Source organism: Nothoprocta perdicaria, unplaced genomic scaffold (assembly GCF_003342845.1).
Source record: "Nothoprocta perdicaria isolate Ctin4 unplaced genomic scaffold, notPer1 scaffold_29, whole genome shotgun sequence".
NCBI classification, from domain to species: Eukaryota; Metazoa; Chordata; class Aves; order Tinamiformes; family Tinamidae; genus Nothoprocta; species Nothoprocta perdicaria.
The window spans coordinates 2,319,185-2,341,053 of NW_020455521.1; the positions used below are offsets into that span (position 1 = coordinate 2,319,185).

Below are 21,869 nucleotides of genomic sequence, written 5' to 3' on the forward strand. Positions count from 1 at the left end.
CAAATCTGAAATGACACCAGATCACGTCCCTGGTAATTACAAGCCATGTTAGATTTGTCAGCTTTGGCACAAGAAGCTGGTCGCTACTACTCTGACTAAACTGATGCACGACCAAACAACAACTTACTGCAAGGAGAAGACATCCCACATCGTCAGCTCTGTGTAAGCTCATAAAAACTGGCCAAAATGGATCCAAGGTCCTTGGCCAAGCAAGGGGGGCTGTTAGCTCGCATGCTGACACCASTGAATTTCTCCACAGCTGGATTATGAAAATGAAGCCATTCATTTGTGTTCACAGACTGTGCACTGGGCAAGGGAGTTGGCAGTGGCCCCTTTCACTCTATCCAGCGACTCTGACACTTTTCAGGATGAATTAATTCTGTTAACACTATATGAAAGGAAGAAGAAACACTTACTAGTACAGAACTTCATTTGCTTCGTGTCTTTCGTATCTAACAGTTTCACACATGAGTCTGAAAGAGAAGGAAAGAAGTCATTTTTAATCATGATTCATCTCATTGTCAAGTTAGTCATCATTTTCACATTTGCCTCCAGCATTCACACAAACTACCATCAATTTAAAGCTAAGCTGATTCTTAATTTAAGGAAAAAAACTGTTAAGCCTGAGTATTATAGTTATTAGCTTATCCTGTAGGAGATCTGATTTAGGCGCTTGGATGTAATTACTTCCATTAAAAAAAGCAATCTATAAAAAGAGTAAAAGGATATTGATCTCATTTTTTATAGCGGTCTGGTAAAACAAGTTGCTTTATTATGGAACAATTCACAATTCTAGAACTGGATGCAAGCTTACAACATGCAACACTGATCAGAGACACATGATATAAGCAATACTCCCCTTGCCACRTCAGGCCCAATAGATAAAACAGGGGATGCTGTTGCAGGGACTGAAGCGAGGAGCTGCACGTGAAGCTGGGGAAGAAGCCCCGACTCCTTGCAGGGCTTCTCATGAGAGCCCCAAGGTGTTGGCGGCCGGGGCCGGCTCCAGAGGTGTCAGGAAGGAAGCAAAGGGCTGTGCTAAGGAGCAGAGCTGACCTGGGGCCTCAAGCAGCCGCTCGGAGCCTGCTGGGGACGCTAAGGACCGGGCCCTGCCGCTCCCTGGCCCACGCCGGGAGCTCCTCGGGAACTGCCTTCACGCCCGCCCTGGAATGGGGCTGCAGGCTGGCTCGGTCCTGCAGGGAACAACACGCCGGCTCTGAGCAGCGGGGGCCTACGGACAACCCACCCCTGCCCGCTGACACAAAATTCGGAGCTGCTCATCTGCTTGCTCAGGAATCAGCTCTGTTATCACGGCCTTCCCTTCCCCATCCAGCACCGAGGCAGCCATTTCTGAGCACTTTCCTGATGGGCCACTTCCATATAAAACCTTCACCAACTAAAGGACGTTTTGCTACCCTGMACAGCAAGCCACCTTCTGAACCCCACAATTCCTCAATTTGAGGCAACGTTCACCAGCAGAGGGTCAAGTCTTGCCAAGAGTCTTTACAGGCCAGGAAAGGCTACTGTATTACTGCAAACCCTACAATCCTCACGCTCTCTTCCCAGTCCTCTGTTCTGGGAGAGAATTTGAGTGTAGACATGAGGATACTGGTAACAACACTATCAAAGTCACTAGAAAAAAATTAAAAATCACAAGTCTTTGCTAGAAATGAGTTTTAAAAATGAAAATATCATTCAGGGAACATGTGGGATAGTCTATACCCCATTGGTGAAAAAAGATTCTGGGCATCAGGCCATCTAGGAGTAGGGGTTATAGGAAACACAAGCACTTATTTCACAAGCCAGTTTTGTTCCCCTGTGAGTTTGAGCAAAGGAAATGCATTCCTCATTCCATCAAGCAAGTTCGCCATTCCACCCTGGCACCGCGTGAGAGTTTCATGGTGTTTTGATACGAATGGAGAGTAATAAATAGCAGGAAAAGCCTCTCCTGGAGGAGAGAGCCAAGTATTTCAATCCTATATTAAACTGCAACTTAAACTTACTGAACAGTAGAAACTCTATTACTTCTTTAAATGCTTAGAAAACATCATCAGCTTTGGCCTGTTCAAGTGTTTATTTTTCACTAGAATATGATCTTTGTCCAAGAGATCCTAAACAAATCCAGAAGAGATCCTAAAGCAGACCCTAGGGACAAGGTTTAGCAGACACCGTGACGAGGAGTTCAGTCGGACTTGACAATCTTAAAGGTCTTTTCCAACCATAATGACTCTATGRTACTATGAAATGTAATAAATTCAAGATTATATCAGCAGCAGTTGTTCACTAATAAGGGCTATATTTAACACACTGTTTCTAATGCATCCCAGAGGGGTTTTTGGCATCTCGCTGCCACAAGAAATGCTGTATCCTGAATAACTCTACGAAAACTTTCTCCCACAGTTGCAAAGGGAATGCAGCATTTCCCATGTATGGTGCTGTAAACAGAAGCTCTCTTCGAGGAATTCACTGTGSTGGGAGAGCTGCACGAGTTCCACACATTCCTCAGCAAGAATCTCATTCTGGACAGGAAGCCAGAAACCACAGATCAACAGAGCGCGCAACCATATGGGCAAACTTTGATCCTTGCTAGCAAGTTAAAAGTCGCTTCCATTCCAGCCAGGCAGAGCTGGATGTAGTAAAAGTCTTGCATATGAGAGGGTAAGAGAAAACACTAGCAGGGTATTAACCGTGGCCTCCTTCCAAAGCAGACGTAATTAAGCGGTTCTTAAGTCAACAGTCACATTGCAAAATATGTCTCAAGCACTTCCAGAAGAGAGAGGGGGAAAAAAATCTTATTTTTTCAAAATTGCCAAATAGCGGCTTGTGAATGACAAAGCAAGAGTCACTCTCTCACTTTAAGAGCAAGTCTAACCTTAGGCAGCACTTTTCAAGTCCCAGCCAGCTAGTCAGCTCTTTCAGTCTTCGGCATTAATTTCGTGGCAAACCCTGGCAAGCCCCAGGACCCAAAACTACAGCAATTAAGCCCATTTCCTTGCGAGACTTGCCTCTTGCATCGCCCAGCCCCACACTGGCCTCCTATCACTACAAACGTGAGATTTCTGGTGGTCAGGTGTTTGTGTGAGGGTGACTGCAACAGTGCCTTGAAACCAAACATGGGCACATCTTGAAAACAGAGAAAGTTCACAGGCTTTTACTTGAATTTCTTTCCTTGAATTTTAAGCCACGGAAACATCATGGCTTAAACCAGTGTTAAGGCATACAACTTCAAATCACCACTTCTTTTTTTGACAGCTAAAAAGTTATTCCTGGTAGAAATTGTATTTTACAGACGGGGGGGTGGGGTGGAGCAACATCCTTAACATCCTTATAGTCATTTTAACTCATTTTAGCTTCCTAATAATTTTATCRTATGTCTGCTGTCTGTCAGGACCACATCTTCACCCACCACCTTTGCTGTGAAGTCTCTCTATTTCAGCTGTCATTGGGCATTAAAGTCTGCTAAATAACTTTCTAATCAACTTAAACTGAAGATTATGCCATGAATTATGTATCACTTGGACAGAGAAGTGATGAAAAGATGTGCAAAAACTGCTCCTGCAGCAGCTGGAGAATTCTGAATTTTGGTAGCAGCTTTTGGTAATTTGCTTTGTCAAAACAAATTGTACTTGTCCTATGCCCAACTCCATCCTCCCCATTTCAGGCAGAAAATTAGCCCCTTTACTTCTTCATAGCGCTCCCCACAAGACCCTCAAGACTRCTGGATCTTTCTGTTACAATTGCTTGTCTCTATTCAAACCTTCCTCAGTATGAAAACACTTAACAGAGGAATAGCCACAGAAGAGGGTTTGTCAGAAATTAGTCTAAAATACAGTGCTTGCCTCTAACATGAGCTGTTTAGTTGTCCAGACACCCAAGGAACAGAAAATTCAGAAATGGAGATACGTAAAAAATGGCCTTTTCCATGGGAGAGGGGAGGAGTGGGGCAGCCAGGGGACCTGGCTCTGACCTTCCCCTCTCACAAGGAGGAGAAAAATCCTTGCCCACTGGGCCTTGGTAAATGAGTTCAGGTTTAAATATGTGCTTAGGATAGAAACAGTCCTATACCAAGAAGTTTGAACTATAAACAAGATTATAATCATCCCAAAATATTTTATAGAAACACTACAGAAATCTTCCTTGTATTCAACCTTGATGACTCTTCATCCTTCGAAAGCTAAAGCYTCCTGTCAGAAGTCTGTAATAGAAGTTATGAATTATTTCATACCAYGGAATTATCACTTAATTAAATATTAGGTATAATGAAAAATGTTTGCAGCCAACTTGGCCTTTTTGATGGAAAGGTCAACATGCAAGTGATGAACAGATGATTAAAACACTACTCCCACATATCATAAACATAAATAAATAAATAAAATCTGTAAGGCTGTCATGTCTGTAGGAGATGCAGGTTTCCACACAACCACGGCCACATTTTGTCCCCACAGAATCAGCAATGTTTTGATGAAGCATCGTACCTTAGCTGGTGTTCTCTCAGGTTAGACAGGGCTTCCATTCCATGTAGGTAAGAATAGACAATCTCCAAATCCTACAAATAAACAGAAAATACTTATTAGAATCCTGAAATTGCTGCAAGTTGTTAATATGCTGCTTACGTTCTCCTAGTACAATACAACACGAACGTTTGAAATCACACATTTACAAGAGTTAAATACAAGATGAAAATCTTGGATTATATTCTATAGGGGCAAGAACGATGCTATCCATGCCATAAAATACCAATACAGAAAACCTTTAGACTTGGGCTGTCTTTCCTCGGGTTCAGTAACCAAGATGGGTGCAGAACTCCAGCACTATGCAGCCGCTACAGTCCTGCTCCCCAGCGCCAACATACTTCAAACTCCATTTATTTTGCCAAGCAAGCTCGTGGGAAGTCATCTGTGTATGTTCAGGGGAAAAGAAATCTGATAAAATTCCCACGAAAAAAAAAAAAAAAAGAAAAAGAAAAGAAAAAAATCCAAAATTATATCCTCTGCAAACAGAGTAGCTAAATTACAAAATATACATTCAAATGACAAATAAAAATGCTTCCCACAAGCAGGAAATGACTACAATAACAATAAGAAAAACAAACACAATCCCAGTTACGCGGCAAAGTGTAGAAGTCATGATGACAACCCCACCCAGACAATTGCTGGGGACCTCAGGCACCCTGCTCAGAAAGCGACAMGCACGCAAAGACACAAAACGCCCCCAGGACTGGGGCAGGTGTGCAGGGTGCCCAGCGCCAGGGTTACAGGGAAGAGCCTGCTGGAAGGCGCTACCTTCAACCAGCCTGTCCAGGCACTGGGCTGGCGCTGGGGCTGCTCTCGAGCGGCACCGGGTCCACGGGCGACAAAAGGGCTCACTGGAGAGTCATCAAGGACACTGACCTACTCTGCAGGTGCAACGGTGGGCGCCGGGCACCTTACATCAGCTATATCAGGCCCTGGGCACCTTGTATCAGCTATATGGGACACGCGGCTCCTCATGGAGCACTGCAGCCCCGCACCTCTCCAGAGCGGGAAACAGCTCCCTCTAGCACTCAAAGTTTGGGAGTGAAATCTAAGCAGCAAATTCCGGCATCATTCCTTTCCTGAAATTCCCAAAGCTGCAAAATATAGAAGGCTAGGGCAGAAAAAAAMCCACTTTCCACTTACTCCAGAAAACCCTCTATTTTTTTTTAAAAAAAGAGCAAAGATTAACATATTTGTTATTGAGCATAAATGCTTTATAGCCATTTTAAATTTTCAAATTCTTGAATTAAGAGCAAGATGCTGTAATGCAAGAATTCTGCAAAAATATTTGCACCATCCTTAATAGACTCAGCTTGAAACAGTGAAGCTAGAAGGGATCTTTCACCAAAGGCCAGCACACGACCTACGCAATTTCCAGGGATGGCTTTCTAGACCTCTCCCCAGCAGCTAAGGGAATCCCAGTTCCTGGGAACAGAACTTTGTCCTTCAAAAGCWACACGATTCCTCTTGATGGTCTAAGCAGGAGAGCTGAGCAAGCCCTTACAAGGCGTGACCGAGTTCCCCCATCCCTGGCTTCGGCGTTTGGGATAGCGGCGCTCCCAAGAGCTGCTCCAGCATCAATCCACAGGGCAGGCGGGCGCCAGGAGCCTGACGCGCTTCTCTGCCCTTTTATTTTCCATGATATTTTCATCCGAGCTACCACAAGGTGGCAGGCGGAGCCACCACTAGCTCAGGGACAACTTCCTCTGCACCCACTTTATCCTTTCCCTTTAAACATAACCCGTCCTTTCCAGCACTTCATGGAAGCCAGAAGGAGCAAAGCTAATTTTAACTGCTGTAGCTGATAAAACACTCCGCTACCATAAGGCCTATCAATAAAAGAGGCACGGGGAGCTACTAAGAGCTTGCTTCACGTGTCGCTATTTCTCAGGGCGTTTCAGGGTGTCCACGGGCCCAACGTAAAGACTCTCGCTCTTGGTGCCTAACACAGCCCGGCTTCAATCAGCTCTGCAAAAACACATCTGTCTGCAACTTCACATGGGCTCTCAATGGCAATGAAAAGTCTGCCTGCGACTACGCACAGGTCTTTCTACTTGTTTTGCTCTGGTTTCAACCATTTCAGCCACATTTGCTCATGTCTCCAAGMGTGGTTTACAAGTGCAGCAGCTTTCCCTGTCCTGCAGTAGCTTCCTTTAACGTTACTTTGAAGGGCAAGAGCACAATACAAGCTAATTCCTTAACTCGCTGCCTTCAACAAAAGCTTCTCAAGCACCAAGTGCTCAACACCACCGTCTCTCCCGCCAGCTTCACGGCTGCCCTTCCCGGCAAGGGCCCTTGGAGCAAGAGCGATGAGGCCACATTTTTCTTCCTAGGAAGGATAACAAGTCCGGTCTGAGCCAATGTTGCTGCCGTGCTGGCGCTGCGTCCTTGGCGCTGCGTGATCCCGGCCTTTACCGTTCACTGCTGGCGTGCAGCACCAGGGCTCCCGTGCTCCTTAGCTGCGCCAAGCAAATTCACCTCCCGCCATTTCTTGGATCACTCATTTAGCCCTTGCCTAGCTGCCCGCACTGGCTCAGGAGGGCCCAAGCGGTGCCAGCGCCGCCACAAGGCAGGCGGCAGGGCTCAGGAACGTCAGTCCACCCGGCTGCGGCGACAGCAGCTCCGTGAGGCCAGGACATAAACTCCGTGGCTGGTTTAGCCGAAGCAGCCACGTCTCGCCTCTCACTAACCCCCTTGCCCCTTGCCAGAACTCCGGCGTGCACGGCAGGGGCCTCGGCCTGCTCCGGATCCGCCTGTGGCCACGAACCATCCCGCCYGAGGGGCCCGCGGCAGCTCCTCATGGGACACGAGCCGGCTCCGGCAGCGCCTGCCCGGGGGCTGCAGCCGACACCAACCGTGGGGCGAACGGGGCCCTCGGGAAGCTCCTTGGGGCGCCGCAGCCAGCAAAGCCGCCTCCAAATCCCGCAGCCGGAGGGCAGGTCCCCTCTTCCAAACACTGCAGTGCCAGAAACCAGGACAAAACCCATCCACACACACCGTGACAAGAACAGGAAGGCAGCGCGGCCGATACCAACACCTTGCCGTGCCCACAGGGAATGCGGGGTTCCGCCCCCGGATTCCCAGCAGASGGAAAACACAACCCGGCGAGCTCCTAACTGCGGAGCAGGAGCATGCCTGGGGTGCATTAGGGAGCCAGACCAAAACCCACTGCTTGAGGGGGTTAAAATGAGATATTTATCACGTAATGCAAAGTCTGACATTTTATTTTGGTCTTTTACGTCAAGATGTTTTGAGGGGAGGAGAGGGAGAGCAGGGCGGGCTGCCAGAACCCAAGCTGAAATAGCACAATTGAAGATAAATTACTTAATCTGTTACTTTTTAACTCAGCTGAAGGCTATGGGGGTATTTGTGCTGCAAGCCACCCTGTGTGCAGTGTAAAAGAGTAAAGCCAAAGCTAGGGAAGGTTTTCCGATCTGATAAGCCGGGAACCAGACGGAAATGAACGAAATGAGTAACAGCGGCAGGAGCGTCGCACGTGCCGGGCAGCCCGAGCTGGGGCTCCTTGCCCGCTCCCAGCGGAGCGGCGGCACCTGCAGCCAGGCACATTGCAGGACAGGTGGATCCAGGGGGATGCAARGGGAGCCAGGCAGCGGAGCGGCTGGACGCAGCCGGGAGCAAGGGAAGGAATCCTGGCAGGAGCAGGTCCGGCTGCCGCCCGCCCCTCCAGCCTCCCCTCGCCTGCSCCGGCCTGTCCTGCCATCAACAGCCTCTCACAGGCAGGGACCCGGCTTCCTCCAGAGCTTTGGGATAAAAAACTCCTGTCCCAGGATATTTGGATACATTTTGTTTTTTTTTTTTTTTTTTGAAAATATCTTACGATCCATATTCAAAGCAGGTGACAAAACTGCAGAATTGGACTGGGATTAAAAGGCAACTCTCAAAAACTCAGCATCCACTAAACCCATCTCTTTTAGAAGTTGAACCGACCGCGTTAACTTCTGTAAACTCTCAGCATCTTAAACCCACATCGGATTTGTCCCACCTCACACACACCATGATGSTATTTCAGGAGACGTGTGTGACACAACTTGATTCCACAGGAATCGGCATCACTGAGCTTGGGAATGAGCCGCTAAGGCCCTGCGCAGAGCGGCAACGCAGCGCGAGCCGTCACCGCCTCCACTGCAAGGAAAGGGAACAGGAAAATCCAAGGGACCTGGAGGCTTGTTGACACACAAAAATTGTCAGAATTAGCTCCACTGAGGGCAGGAGGACTTTTGTTCTGAGTTACAACGGAAATTTCGGATTAGAAACAGGAGGAACAGAGGCAGTTTTAATCTGGAGCTGCAGCACCCACATATGACACTCATCAGGAACAACTCCAAAACCCTGTAAATATTACGAAGAAATCCCGTTTTCCTGGTTTCCCTTAACGGGGAGTTGTCCCAGTACAGAATAAAAATAGGCTTCTCTGAAGTCTGCAACTGGATTACTACCTCTAAATGACCGAGTCTGGAGAAATACCACTGGATCATGGCAAACAACTGTGGAGAAACAAGATTTTYCTGCCTTCCAGTGTCTTGTTCGAGAATTTTGAGAATATGCTTCACTGGAAAAAAAAAATCACCAGAAGTCTTTTGTTATTATTATTTTCCTCATGGAAATTGGGTTAAAAAATCTCCACTTGCACACAGTGCCTCTACAGATTTACATGCAATAACGCAAACAGCTCTTGTTGGGGGMGTTTCAATCTTGCCAGCACAACCTGCTCTAAGGGCTCCCCCTGCCCCTCCCAGGCAAACAGGTTTTTATTATCAGTTCAAAATTAGTACAATTGATTCAGCACATCCCACTGCTCATAATGCTTTTGGTGGAATAAAGCCCCAAAATCAAGACATTCGTGATTATAATCATCCTGTGAGCTGGGGATGAACGCAGAAGGGTTAGATGGGAAATTAAAGCCTGCCATCTCATGGAAATCACGGAAAAAACTAATGAGCAGAGGAAATTACAGGGTGGCGCCGGGCATTTCTTGTCGGCTTTCAAGACTCTCCCAAGTCAGACAATTAAATGCTTAGCACAAAAGCGTAAGGTTCTGCAGTCAGAAATGCAGCCTCTGGTCGCAAGTCCAAACGCAACCAAAATGGTTTCGTGGTTTCTCTCTAAAAGAAGTCGCCTACGGACTGYACAGCCCATTATTCTGAAAGGCACTTAAGTTATTCACCACAAAAAAAAAAAAAAAATGTAATTGCCTTTCCCCTCCTTTTCAATATTTAYAGCCAACAGTTGGGACCTTGTATTGAACCTGTCCTATCCATTTTCACATCCCTGCACAAGCGCTCATGGCTTTTGTTGCAGAGTTTGGCCGGTTCCTAAGGGGGTGGTTTGTTTTCTTGTTGCAATGCTGAGGGAGTCTCGGATCATTCAGAGGCAGCCGGATATTTATCCCATGTTTTCTATCAGTTGTAGAGCAAGACCCCAATATCCCACTAAAGAAAAAAAATATATCAATTTAGGAATAACAACTATTTGAGCCACTAAACATAATGGGATTTATTTCTGAGCAACTATTTGCAGCAAGAGATGAATGTTCTATAAATGTATCTAAACACAGAGGGCTACAATCACGAGTAATTTTTCTTTTTAAATACAAAAATCAGGCGCAAACAGGGAAASTGAAGGGCTACACAAGAATCCTGGAGCAAACAATGGCCAGGTAACTCCGACTGGGCTCTGCCATGCTGAGAACAAAAGCAGGATGAGRGAGACATTTAAATAAGATCTCAAGCCAGAGGACTCTGTCAGAGCAAGCAGGGGGGCGAGGGCAAGGAGGACAATAGGGAGGGCGACCGTGTTGCAAGCCGAAATGTGGGGCTGCTCGTGAGCCCGGCCCAGGCCTCCAGGGACCTGGAGACCGGGACTTCATGGCCCAGCAGCACCCAGAGGCTTTGGCTTGGTTGGGTTTCAGGGTGCTTAACGAGTGCATAGGYGTTTTTCAAAGCAGCCAGCGTTAACACACATGACACCAGTTTAAGCACAAGAGCTGCAGTCCAGACCACCCAGGCCTGACTAAACCACCGTTTCCCACACGTGTCCATGGAGGAGCGCGCTGCTCAGGCCTGGGGCTGGATGAGAGCTTGACAGCATTTCCGTGGCAGCGGGCAAACACCATTTATCCTACGAGAAGCCAGGACTGCTGCAAAGCGCAGCCCACAGTGCTCTGACACTCCAGCCAAGGGCAACTGCAGCTACACAACGTTATTTCTCCCAACGCACCGTCAAGGGCCACCAGTGACACACACTGCGCCGTGCACACAGACCATGCTCACTAAGAGATGCAGCTACTCCAAAACAGGTAATTAGATAAAAATGACAAGCCAACAGTGACATCAGAGCTCTGTTACTCACCAGCGGCTCGGCACTAACAGACCCGTGAAGCTCTAAGCTTGCTGCTGCAAACCTGCTCACACGATGAGCAGCGGCCAAGCGCAACCCGCGTTGGTTGCACGGGGCCCTGTGGCGATGCTCCCGCTGTCCCGCTTCATCCACGGCACCCACACCGCCCAGGCCCCGCGGGAAACGTGGTCTTGGAGTCTTTGGCCTCATTCTGCGACACCAAAGGGTGGTTAGTGCCCCCCACAGCTCCCTTCAGCAGCCAGGCCCACAGCCAACAACGTCACCCACCACCAATGGGGCTTAACTGGGGACTCAGCTCACAGCCTCAGCGAAGGCTCTGTAGCCTGATTCCAGCCTCAGCAGTGGCCTATGGAAAGCATTCCCGCGCTGCCGGGCAAGTGGCAACACCGGAGCGCGTATCTGCGCCTCGCATCGAGCCTCACCCCGAAAGTCACCTACACCCAGAGGCTGCCGGTGGCCACGGCCTCCCCTGCACAAACCCGGCACGCACGGGAAAACACGGAGCTACTTTGAGCAGAACAGCCCCCCGCCTTCAGGGATTTGTTGGAATACTCCTCGAAGTAGAAGGCAACTGCCTGGGGAATTTTCCAAGTCAAAGGGAGAAGTACCCATAGGGGTTAGACACTCATAACCTTTATGTGGGGTTTAGGCATAGCCTTACTGGGTGCCTGTTCTGTGACCTAATTAGAGCTCTATAAAAGCCCAATAAAATAACATTAAAAGAAACGGTTCCCACTGCCAGCAGGTTGGACCTTCCTGCCCTCCACTGCCCTAGAGCTGGTGCCCACTCAGTGAGCCCAAGCTGCTGACAAGCTCCTTTCCTGGAGCTGATGCTCCCCATCTGGGGCAGCGTTCAACCAAGGGGGGCCTACAGAGGGGCGACGGGGAGCAAGGTCCCCATCCCATAACAGCTGGGCATGGGGGCTCCACACACGGCTGTGCGGGAAGCCACACGGAGCAGCCGCCAAGGCAGCGGTTATCCCAGTGCAGGACACTGCCCCGCTGCCCTTCCGCCTCACCTCGGATCGCGCCGTGCCTCCGCCTGCGCCCGACACCGTCCGGAAGGGAAAACCAGCCGCAAGGGAAAGAGAAACGGGCGGCTGAGGCGCCGCCGGAGCGCCCCGCCGGGCTGTGGGGACTCGCGCTGCGGGGAACACGCGGCCACGCTGGCTTGCCTGTATCGCCCGGACGTGGCAGCGCCAAACACAGGGCTGGAGGCTGCGTCCACCTCCAGTGCCGGTTGCTCCGTGCTCGGAAAGCCCTTGAGCCCGTCACGGCGCCGCAGGGCTCCCGCTGCACTCCCTGCGGGGGGTTAGGCAGCTCACAACGCAGGCCGCACGGCTGCGCTCTGGACGTCTGCATCGCAYTGCCTTAAAACTCTGCACCGGCTCCGCAGTTACGGGTAGTCACAGGCACAGGATTCCCAAGGAAGAGGCAGCCAAGCAGGCCAATCCGCGGCTCACTCTGGCCAGCTCTGGCTTGGGATTTTTCTGTCTAATAACCAGACCAACAGYCAAAGCCTAGCCGCTTAGCGAGTCGCTTGATGCTTTTCTCGCTCACGGGCAACTTGTGCGCACAAACCCTTGGCTGCCTGGAATARCTTCCACTCGGAGGCAGCATCAACTGCTGTTTCGCATTGCAGGGCTCTTAGCTGAGCGCACAAGGCAGCCCATTGGCAGCGCCGGCATCTGCTCCACAAACGCTCTACTTAGCAAGAGACTTTAATTCACGGCAGCTCCTGACAGGACACCCAGCTGTCGGGCCACAACTGACGCCCCATTTGTCACCTCGGCGTCCCCACACGGGCCCGCGCGCTCGCTGGCCCGGCCCTTCCAGGGGGCGGCGGGTGCTGCAGCTGTCGGCACAGAGGGGCACGTCGGAGGCAGGGACATGTGCGAAGCCCCTCGGCAGCACAGCGGCCTCCCAGGGCCCTCATCCCACCGCGCTGCAGGGAAACCCCTCCTAAACCTCACGGTGTTTTCAGAGCGCTGCCACATGTCACATCCTTCGCCTCATGCAAGTTAACTAAGCGGCGCTGGATAACATTAACCTTCTTGCCTATAATTAAACACACGCCCTCAGTTTCATTACAGCACCTTTTCGCCCAGCTCTTACATTTCAGTAGAGTTTTAAATCACGCCTTGCTGGGAAAAAGCCACCAGCTGTTTTGCAAATCAGTTTAGACAGAGCACCAAATTACTTAACAAGATGCTCCTTATCAACTGGTGAGCAACTACTATTTCAACCCAGAACAYGTGCGGTTACCAGAGCCCAAATTTGTGCTTTCTAGTGACAAACAGCACTGGGTGCATGGACAGCAAGCACACCCCTCATCAGAGACCCGGGCTTACCTGCCAAGTTGCTCCTTCACTATCAGGTCTGGCAATTCTGTTTTTAACACGAGACCACCTGCAAACTTGCCAGCCGTGACATCGCGGAGGCAGCGGCACCGAAGCAGCCGCAGGGGGACCGGACAGACGGGCTGGAAATGACCTCGGGAAAATTGCCGAGCTCAAGAAACAGCGGATGCACCGTGAACTCACCACGCACATCAGCCAGCACAAGCACAGCACTTCAGGTTATATTGCRCGCCTTTAAGCACACGACCCGTGCATCATATCAAGCACTCGTGCCCAAAAGAAGCTTCAAATCCATCACGTTCATCCCTCTGCCTTCCTCTCACCACCCCTATTTCAACCCATTAAACCAATTCCACTTTTCCCCCCAAGATTGGAGCTATCTTGTTCTTCCATGAGCCTGGCCATTGCTGTAGCTTGGCAGGCAGGTCTAATGTCTTCTTTTTCCTCACCCTTAGTTCAAAGGATTAAGTCTCTTAACCTTCTACCACTTTCCCTTCTGTAATTGGAATAATACAAGCTTTTAGCCGCAACAATCAAAAAACCAGTTTTTGGCCACCATAAAAAAGAGTGAGTGGCCTCTGAGCAGCTGCTACAGAGCAAACACATAAAGCCCGAAATAACTACCAGAAGAGAGGGGAAAAAAAAATGTCACCTCTCCTGGCAGTCTCCAACACTGGAATAAGACCGAGTAAATGGAACAGCAGCTCCAAGGCCCCACACATTTTATGGTCAGTGAAATCCTGCAAATCTGGTGAGAGTTGCACGCAGGTTCCAGATGTGCTTTTAACTCGGGGTTTTGGCACTCAGGAAGGTAGGAGCTGCAGTTTGGGCTCTAGAACAAGCCCCTCGGCAGACACTTCTGCTCAAGCCATCAGCAGGGCAGTATTTCTCTTGGGAATTCTGTTTATGCTGCACAGCCACTCTCGGAGAAAGGGGGATCCCACAGCCCCCATTCTCTTCCCTACCTCGAGGGCAGGACACCATGACCGTGCTGMTCATCCTCGATCCTTATTCTTTCACAACAGAATGGACAACAACAAGATCTGATCCTAGATCCCCATCACAAGCAGCAGAGAGGAGCCGTTCACGCAGTCCCTTGCCCCACATGTGTAGGGGATGTCACAGCCTAGGCACCAACACCGCACAGGCAAGCGGGGACCCCCCTGCTCTGCACAGGCCAAGGTCTGAGCTCACGGAGCGCAGGAAAATCTGAGGAGCCACTAGGAAGACTGGCCAGACGTTCCCCAGCATTACAGGCACGACCTAGTCCTCCCTGTGCAGCTGTCTCTCCTGGGGGGTGATCCCGCACTCTCTTGCCATTCACTTGTGCTCCTTGGTGACTTTTTGGGAAGAAGACTTATGAATGATTTCAGGAAAAAAAAATCAAAAACAGCAATATTTTTTAAAAAGCAATGAAATACTCCATTTTGATTTCAGCATGTCAAGAAGTAAAAGACCTCCATCCATATGGACAGCAATTACAGGGCATTTTCCTTCCAGAGCCACCTCAGTTTTGCTGCTGACGGCAGCACAAAACTCTTAACTGGAGCACAGGCGTACGGACCCGCACTGCCCCCAGTCCTTAGCTTAACCTGTGGTGGTGCAGAGCGCGGGAGCTCAGCAGCAGGACTTGGCTCTCGGGGCTTAGCTGCTCTTTGGGTACAGTGACCACTGCGCAGCGGCGGCGCAGCCAGCCCCACCAGCGGCTGCAGGGACCCTCTGCCCCCGCCTGGATCAGCCCGCGGGGGGAAACAAGAACTCCGAAGCGGAACACGGGRATCCTGGGTGCTTCACAGGCAATAAGGAATCTTTTCCGCTGTGCTGTGAGGGGCAGGAAGCGGCGCCTTTGGTAGGTGCGTCCGCTGACCTGGAGCCCCTTCCCCCTCGGTTGGAGCCGCCTCTCTCCTCCGCTTGGTGGGAAGCCCTTAAAAGTGCCCACAGACCRTGGGCTGACACACAGAGGCAGTGAGAGAGCCCGCCCATGGGCCCGATGCTGCGCTGTGCTAACCGAGCCTCCTGGACCGGCTTCAAGAACACCACGTCCTCCGGGAATTCCCGAGCACTTGAACAAACCGCTTTCTCCGGAGCTGCAGTGGATGTTGTGTAATAGATCCTCTGGTATTTCTCCTTTTTGGGCTTTGGCAATAGGCGAATACCTTGTGATACCAGTATGTTCTGATCTGCTAACAATGGAAAGCGACCCGGAGCCAAGTGGTGTTTGGGGTTTTTTAAGTGATTCGAAATTCCTGAGGGCACGGGGGGAAGAGGAATGAAATGAATGCCGTGGAGCACTGATTACGGGACACACTCAAAGGAAAAACAACACGAGTCTGACTAGCAAACTAGCAGAGCTGCCAGAGCTTTCATTTCACAGAAACCAAACAAAAAATCCCTCGCGATTCTCTCTCTGGTTCGACTGAAACCGGGGCGGGATGGGAGGGAAGGGGCAAAGGGTTTCAGAGAAATAACTTCAGCGAAAAGATGATGCATCAGCAAAGACAACCTGCTTTGCAGCTGCGCTTTATGGCCTGGCAGAACAAAAAAAATCGTCGCTTAGGGCCTGGAAGAGCTGGTAAAACTTACAAAACTAGTGCAGAAAAGTCCAAGGAGAATTTTAGAAAAAAAAAAATAAAAGGAAAAGAAAAAAGGAAAAAAAGGAGGCAGTAAGAGCTGGAACCGGCAGAGGACTCTGAGGACCAGCTCCCGAGTCCTCCCTCACTTCGGAGGCCGCTGCCTGGGTTTAAACTGTTTGGCAGCAGGGATCAGGGTCGCAGTAGGAAGGGAATGCTCCAAGAAACGCAAAGGAACGGGAAGCAAGGAGCCAGCGGGCTGGGAACTCGCGGAGGGCACAAGCCAGGAACATCAAACACTCCAGGACACCAATATTTACTCACATTCTTACACTCACAGAATAACTGCTTCTTAAAAAGCTTAAAAACTGTCAAGTGCTTCATACCAAAGCAAGTGACCTGAAACAACAGTTCAGCTTTCGCAGGCTTTCCACGTCACAGTTAATATTTAATGCTCAGTTTTCTTTCATTTAGTTACTAAGAGCTGTAGCAAAGCAGAATATTCTACCCACTTTCGAGTTAGAAACAGACATTTAAATCACCTCCAAGTAAAGCGAGGCCTTGGTGCTGAAGTGAGCAAGATGGCCTAATCAAATTCTCAGATGGAGAGAAGGAAAAAAGTAAAGCAATGCTTTGATCTATTAGCTTTTGGTAGACGGCATTTTGTCCAGCAAGCAAAACGAAATGAATAGCCCAAGCTTTGCCTCTTGGCTCTTACACAGCGCTAGCAGAAGGCACGCAGGGAGCAGAAGCCTCATCGTTTGGCAATGGAAGAAGCCGATGGCTGGCTGYCTGACAAGACAATTTTCCGGCTGTAATCCCATTCTCTTAAGCGAATTAAGACCAAAAAAACGCTCCTGCTGCCCGTTCTGGTAAGCGGTGTTTCATTAGGTTCAAGCGCTCAGGGCTGCTCCCGTGGCCGTGCCCACGGGTGAGCCTCATTCCCGATTCCAGCACGGCCGGGAGGCCTTTCCAGCACGGACACTGTCCCGTGAGCAGCTCCCGGGGGGCGTGTGGGGGCCCAACACAGCGCTCAAGAGACACTATTCAACACCATAGGCTGTAGATATGCAACACCGAGGCTCATAGACACACTACCACCCAAAGGAGAGGAGGAGAAAAGCACAACACTCAGCAAGCAACAACACACACAGCAAGCAAAGGGCTCCTGAACTCGCCCTTCGTTTCATACTAAATCCCACTCTTTGGGGCTCTGAACTAACGGCAACATCTTGAAAATTAAGTAGTAGAGGAGACGTGCTGAAACAGGCTTGCCACAAAACGGGGTCAACGTCTCCTATTTCCTCTCAAGACGCGTGACGCTGCGTCACTGTCACACCTCGTCCAACCTCAAAATCTTTATCAGGAACATTACATCCATCAATGAAAGGCATTAGGAATCTTTATCACATCGGCAAAAGGCATCAGGAGGCAACTCAAGCTCCCTTGGCAAAGAGGGAGCAGTTTCACAGTCTGAAACCAGCCCGTGCGACCGTCCAAAGCAAGAGATGTCACTTCAAAATAACGTCAGCGTTAAAAATAAAGAGGCATTCTTGAATTAAAGGGAAAACCCTTTAATTTCACAGAAATGGCTGCACTTTTTTCAAGTCCTTTTTTTCTTCCCCCTCCCTACCCAATTCACCCGCCAAAACATCAACACTGCTGCTGAGTTATTATGATTATAGAAGCTTCAGTATATGAAGGTCAGTAGAGTTATTATGATTATAGAAGCTTCGGTATCTGAAGGTCAGTATCTCTCAAAAACTACTTAAATATTTATAAGATTTTTACACAACACGGAAAACAGAAATTACAAAAGAACCTCTTGCTACTAATATATCTCCACTGCTTCCTACACCACTAAAACCCCAAGAAAAAACAGCACGTGTTTTGAGCCCAAGCACAAAGCTGCCCTAATTATTAGAAATCCCTCAATAAACCCAAGCGACAGAGCAACTTTAATACAGTCACAAGACCCAGAGATTAAACTATTTACCAAAGAGCCCGTGCAACAAAAAGAGCCTAATACCAAAAGGTTACTAAAGATTACTAATTAAAAAAAGATTTCCAGCAAGATAAGGGTCAAGAGAACTAAACAGTRCAGATGATTTCCATAATAATAGCTTCGTCTAAAGAAAAAAATATGTTCTCAGGGAACAAAAAAAGATAATACCCTGCTGTTTTTGCCTRAAGTGGTTGCCTCATTTAAGAAACTAACCATCCAGAAGAGTTGAATTAAGAGCTAAAATTACTGCAGACACATTATACTATAACCCAAGTAACAAGCTATTGGGTRAAATAACTCCAGTTTTAGTATAGCCAAATATCAAGAAGGGATGGCAAGACTAAACCCCCACAAAACCCAAACCAAACGGAAACGCCAGCGTGCACAGAAAGAGGGCAGGCGTTTGGGTGGCCGCGCTGAGCCCTGCCGCCCTCCCGGTGCGCACGGCAGCGCTGAGCGAGCGGGCGCAATGGGGCACAGGAAGGAAGGCCGGGGGGCTGCCCCCCGTGCCCCTCATGCTCACGGCGCCCCTAACCCCAGGGACACGAAGGGCACCCTAGGGATGCTCAGGGTGCCCCTGAGCCCRTGAAGGCGCCTAGGGGACGAGCGAGATCCCTCCCTCCATCCCGGGCCCTGGATTGGGGGCCGGCAGGACAGGAGGACAGCGGGAGCCCTCAGGCTGCCCGGCCCTGCATGTGGGTGTCGGAGAGGGCTGGTGCGCCCGGCCCCACGGAAGCGTCGCCCAGAACAAGGACACAGCCGCCACCAACCACCCGCGTCCTCRGCCAACGCTCTTAACGGAGCCAGGCAGGAGGCAGCACCAGGATCACTGGGATAAACGACAGCCTGCCCACGGCAGCTTCCRCACCACCAGCGCCCCAGGCCGCCTGTAGCGGCAAGCCAGGTCAGCCAACCCTTCCTTGGGGGCGAAAGTTATCCCTAAGCCTGCTTGTGGAGCAGGGTTTCGTCTTCCCAAAGACTCATTAACCCAGGATCTGAAAACAATGGGGTTCCTCCCAGGCAAGGCGGGAGGATGCAGCTGTTTCCACCTCTCCATAGGATGTGCTGGATCCGAGGGGCTGCTATTGTTCGGGCAGTCAATCAGCTATGGGAGAAGATGGGAAGCAAGGGTCAAGGTGCATTTGTTTTCCCTTTGGAGCTGAAGGGCGCTCCACCTTAAAGAGGGCAGAAATACCCCAAAGACCAGGAGATCAAGGCATCRAAGAGGACGTGGTGGCTGCAAGCCCCCTCCCGGTACCCCAGCTCCCACACACAGACAAATCCCGACAGTAACCACAGGGATGCTGCTAAACAGCGCAACGGGGCTCTATTTTAACACGCATTTATATCGGCCTRCACAGCTGTCACACCACTTCAGTACGTCCAGAATATTTTAAAACACCCATGGAAAAGGGTGAATCTGAGACGTCGTGAAGATTCCTTTTCGCTGGCGGTTCTATCAGTTCAAACACAGTCAGATTTTAAACAKGATGAAATATTTTCAAGGAGCAGCTAATTGAAATTGTTTACAGCAATCAAGCTGCCTCCACACACATTCACCCACCCCCTGACAAATATTCAAGCTGTCAACTCACCACGTTGACGTATTTTTATTGATTGCTGCTGTAAAACAGGCTCATATACCGCTCTATATCCTCCAAAATAGCACCAACGTTTCAAGTCAGATTTATTCTGTGCTTGCGTTTGAGACCTGACTGCATTAACAGTGCACACAACATGCAGATGACTACCAGCACCCCAGCTCTTCACTGTATTTATGCTGAAGGAATGAACATTTGCAATTATTACATCTTTATGCAGTTAGCATTTGGCAATAGCTTTAAGTTTGCCTTAAAGAGTAAAATTATTCAATGAGAATGTTTTATTCCAGGAGAGCAAAAATTGCTTCTTTCACTCCTTTGTCACGACAATAAATTATTTTCTTTATTTCTGTGCAGAAGAGATTCTCTCCCAAATAGACTTATGCACATCTTACACACTCCATTCTTCTTCTGAAGCACGGATTACAAATCAAAAATGCTAGAATTTATATCTGCTGTTATTTTGCAGTGGTGGCTTTTGGTAGAAGGCTGTGTGATAAGTGRTGAGACACTTGCATAGGAAGAGAACAGTCTTTCTGCTCAGCTACTTGGCTTTTGGTTTTGTTCTGAGCCTGGAACCGCAGACATGTRAGCTGCATCCCACCCAGCACATCAACTGCAGCTACCTCTTTTCCAAGCAAAGCCMAAGGCCTTCGTGAACGTTCCTCAAACGATACCAAGGTGTATTTTAAGAAGCAGCTGCTGATTGACTGGAATAGATGGAACTGAACAGAACCGAACAGACTGAGCTACTCGGTAACCCGCAGCTCGTCCTGAACTCGGGGTTGCCCACCCCACAACAGCAGTCGGTTTGGGGGGGGCTGCAAGCACAGACGAGGTGCTGACTCCAGACCTGTATCCGTGCCTAACAGCGGAGAATAAAACACACCGCTCACAACAGAGGCAAAACCMGAATCACTAATGGCAAAAAAAGGGGGGAATAGAAAAGCAAAGAACATGATACAAGCAAAAGGGAAAAAGGTTAATGCAGAGGAATGGTCCCTTTTCATCCCACCACACTCGGACACAAGAGATCACCTATGCCAGGACATCCCTTAGTGACAGGAAGCACCCAGGCACCAARAGAGCAGCTGTAGAGGCGCCTTTTAAAGAGGAGAGCTAGAAAAGCAGACTTCTCAACTGGTATTCTCACTCCTATGAGTATATGGGGCTTGAACGAATATTAGGGTTATAAACAGAAGAACAGAACTCATAATATAACCTAAAGTCTGCTTTGACCCAAAGTCTCTCTTCTGCTTGTGTGCTCTTAGTTGAGCTGCAGTCACCACAAAGCTCTTCTGCTGGCCTAACTAACCCCTCAAAATTTTCTTTTGCTGAGGAGTGAGTGGAGGTGCTTCCTGCCTTGCTAAATGGACTCTTATTTTTTTCTCAGCATTACCTGCAGATACTCTGATTTTGAGTTACTCTGCCTGAATGAAATGGMTAGGTTGGATCTCAGGGGTATTTTGATGAATGACATCGTCCTTCTGTTATCTGAGAATTTGACTCTCTTTCATAGCTACATTTCATAGCTCTGAAAACTATCACTTAATTAGGCAGAAAGCAATTTTTTTTTGCTAGTTCATAAATATTTACTTTCCATAGTTATGACACTCATGTAATGAAGTTTCAGCTGTTCATGCAGACTTTATCCAAKGAGGGTGCCCTCCTGGTTTTGTGCCTCACACTGACCATAAATTCAATCCAGGAAGGAGTTGCAGTGATTCCTTTCTATAATATCTCATCAGGTCTTTTAATTGAATCATCTGTTTAAAAAATCATTATTTATTTTATCTCCACAAATAGTTATGTTCTCCAACTTTAATAGGTCTCTGTACAGCAGTGTGTTCAAAATTCTGTTCATAATACATGATTTCACGTCTTTCAGGATTTATTTTTTTCATTGTCAAAGAAAGCAGAACACAAGGAAAAGAACTAAAAGACAAAAAGGGCCTAATCACAGGAGCACCGTTACCCGGGAAGTTTGGAAGGCATCACAAAGTTTGGAAACGCCAGCTGCATAACAACCTGCAACCGCAAACGTTTAATTCACTCACCCAGAGGCCTCCTCTACTGTGTTCTTAAAACAGGGCCCAGGGCTATTGTCTCAGAAAAACAGGCACTTTCTGCTCCGCTTTACTTTATAATCCAGCTTCAAACTCTGTGAGGCCCGACACATGACTTTTGATAGCTTAGATTTGACAACACCATGTATATGTCAGCAAAAATATATAATAACAATTACAATTTGCACATGTACATCTGCATAAATGATTGAAAACCATTTATAGACTAGTGACTCCTMAAAGCAGCCAAACCTGCAGCCAAATTAAGAAGTAATAATTCTTGATATAAACTGAACCAAGCTTTGAAACAGTCTAATGGGAGCTAGAAGCAAGGAGAGACCTTTAAAATAAAAAACAAAAACAAAGCTGCTTGGA

The 21,869-nt window shown here is 48.8% G+C and overlaps 1 protein-coding gene across 1 annotated transcript in view; it reads right to left on the reverse strand.

The window, feature by feature from the left end:
* LOC112949242 (rap guanine nucleotide exchange factor 6-like) overlaps window positions 1–21,869 on the reverse strand; it is a 49,845-nt gene that overhangs the window by 12,023 nt on the left and 15,953 nt on the right. The window contains exons 2-3 of the mRNA XM_026041624.1: window positions 4,476–4,546; window positions 417–473 (exon numbers count right to left, since the gene is read on the reverse strand). Coding sequence (XP_025897409.1) covers window positions 417–473; window positions 4,476–4,546 — 128 coding nt within the window. The remainder of the gene's footprint in view (window positions 1–416; window positions 474–4,475; window positions 4,547–21,869) is intronic.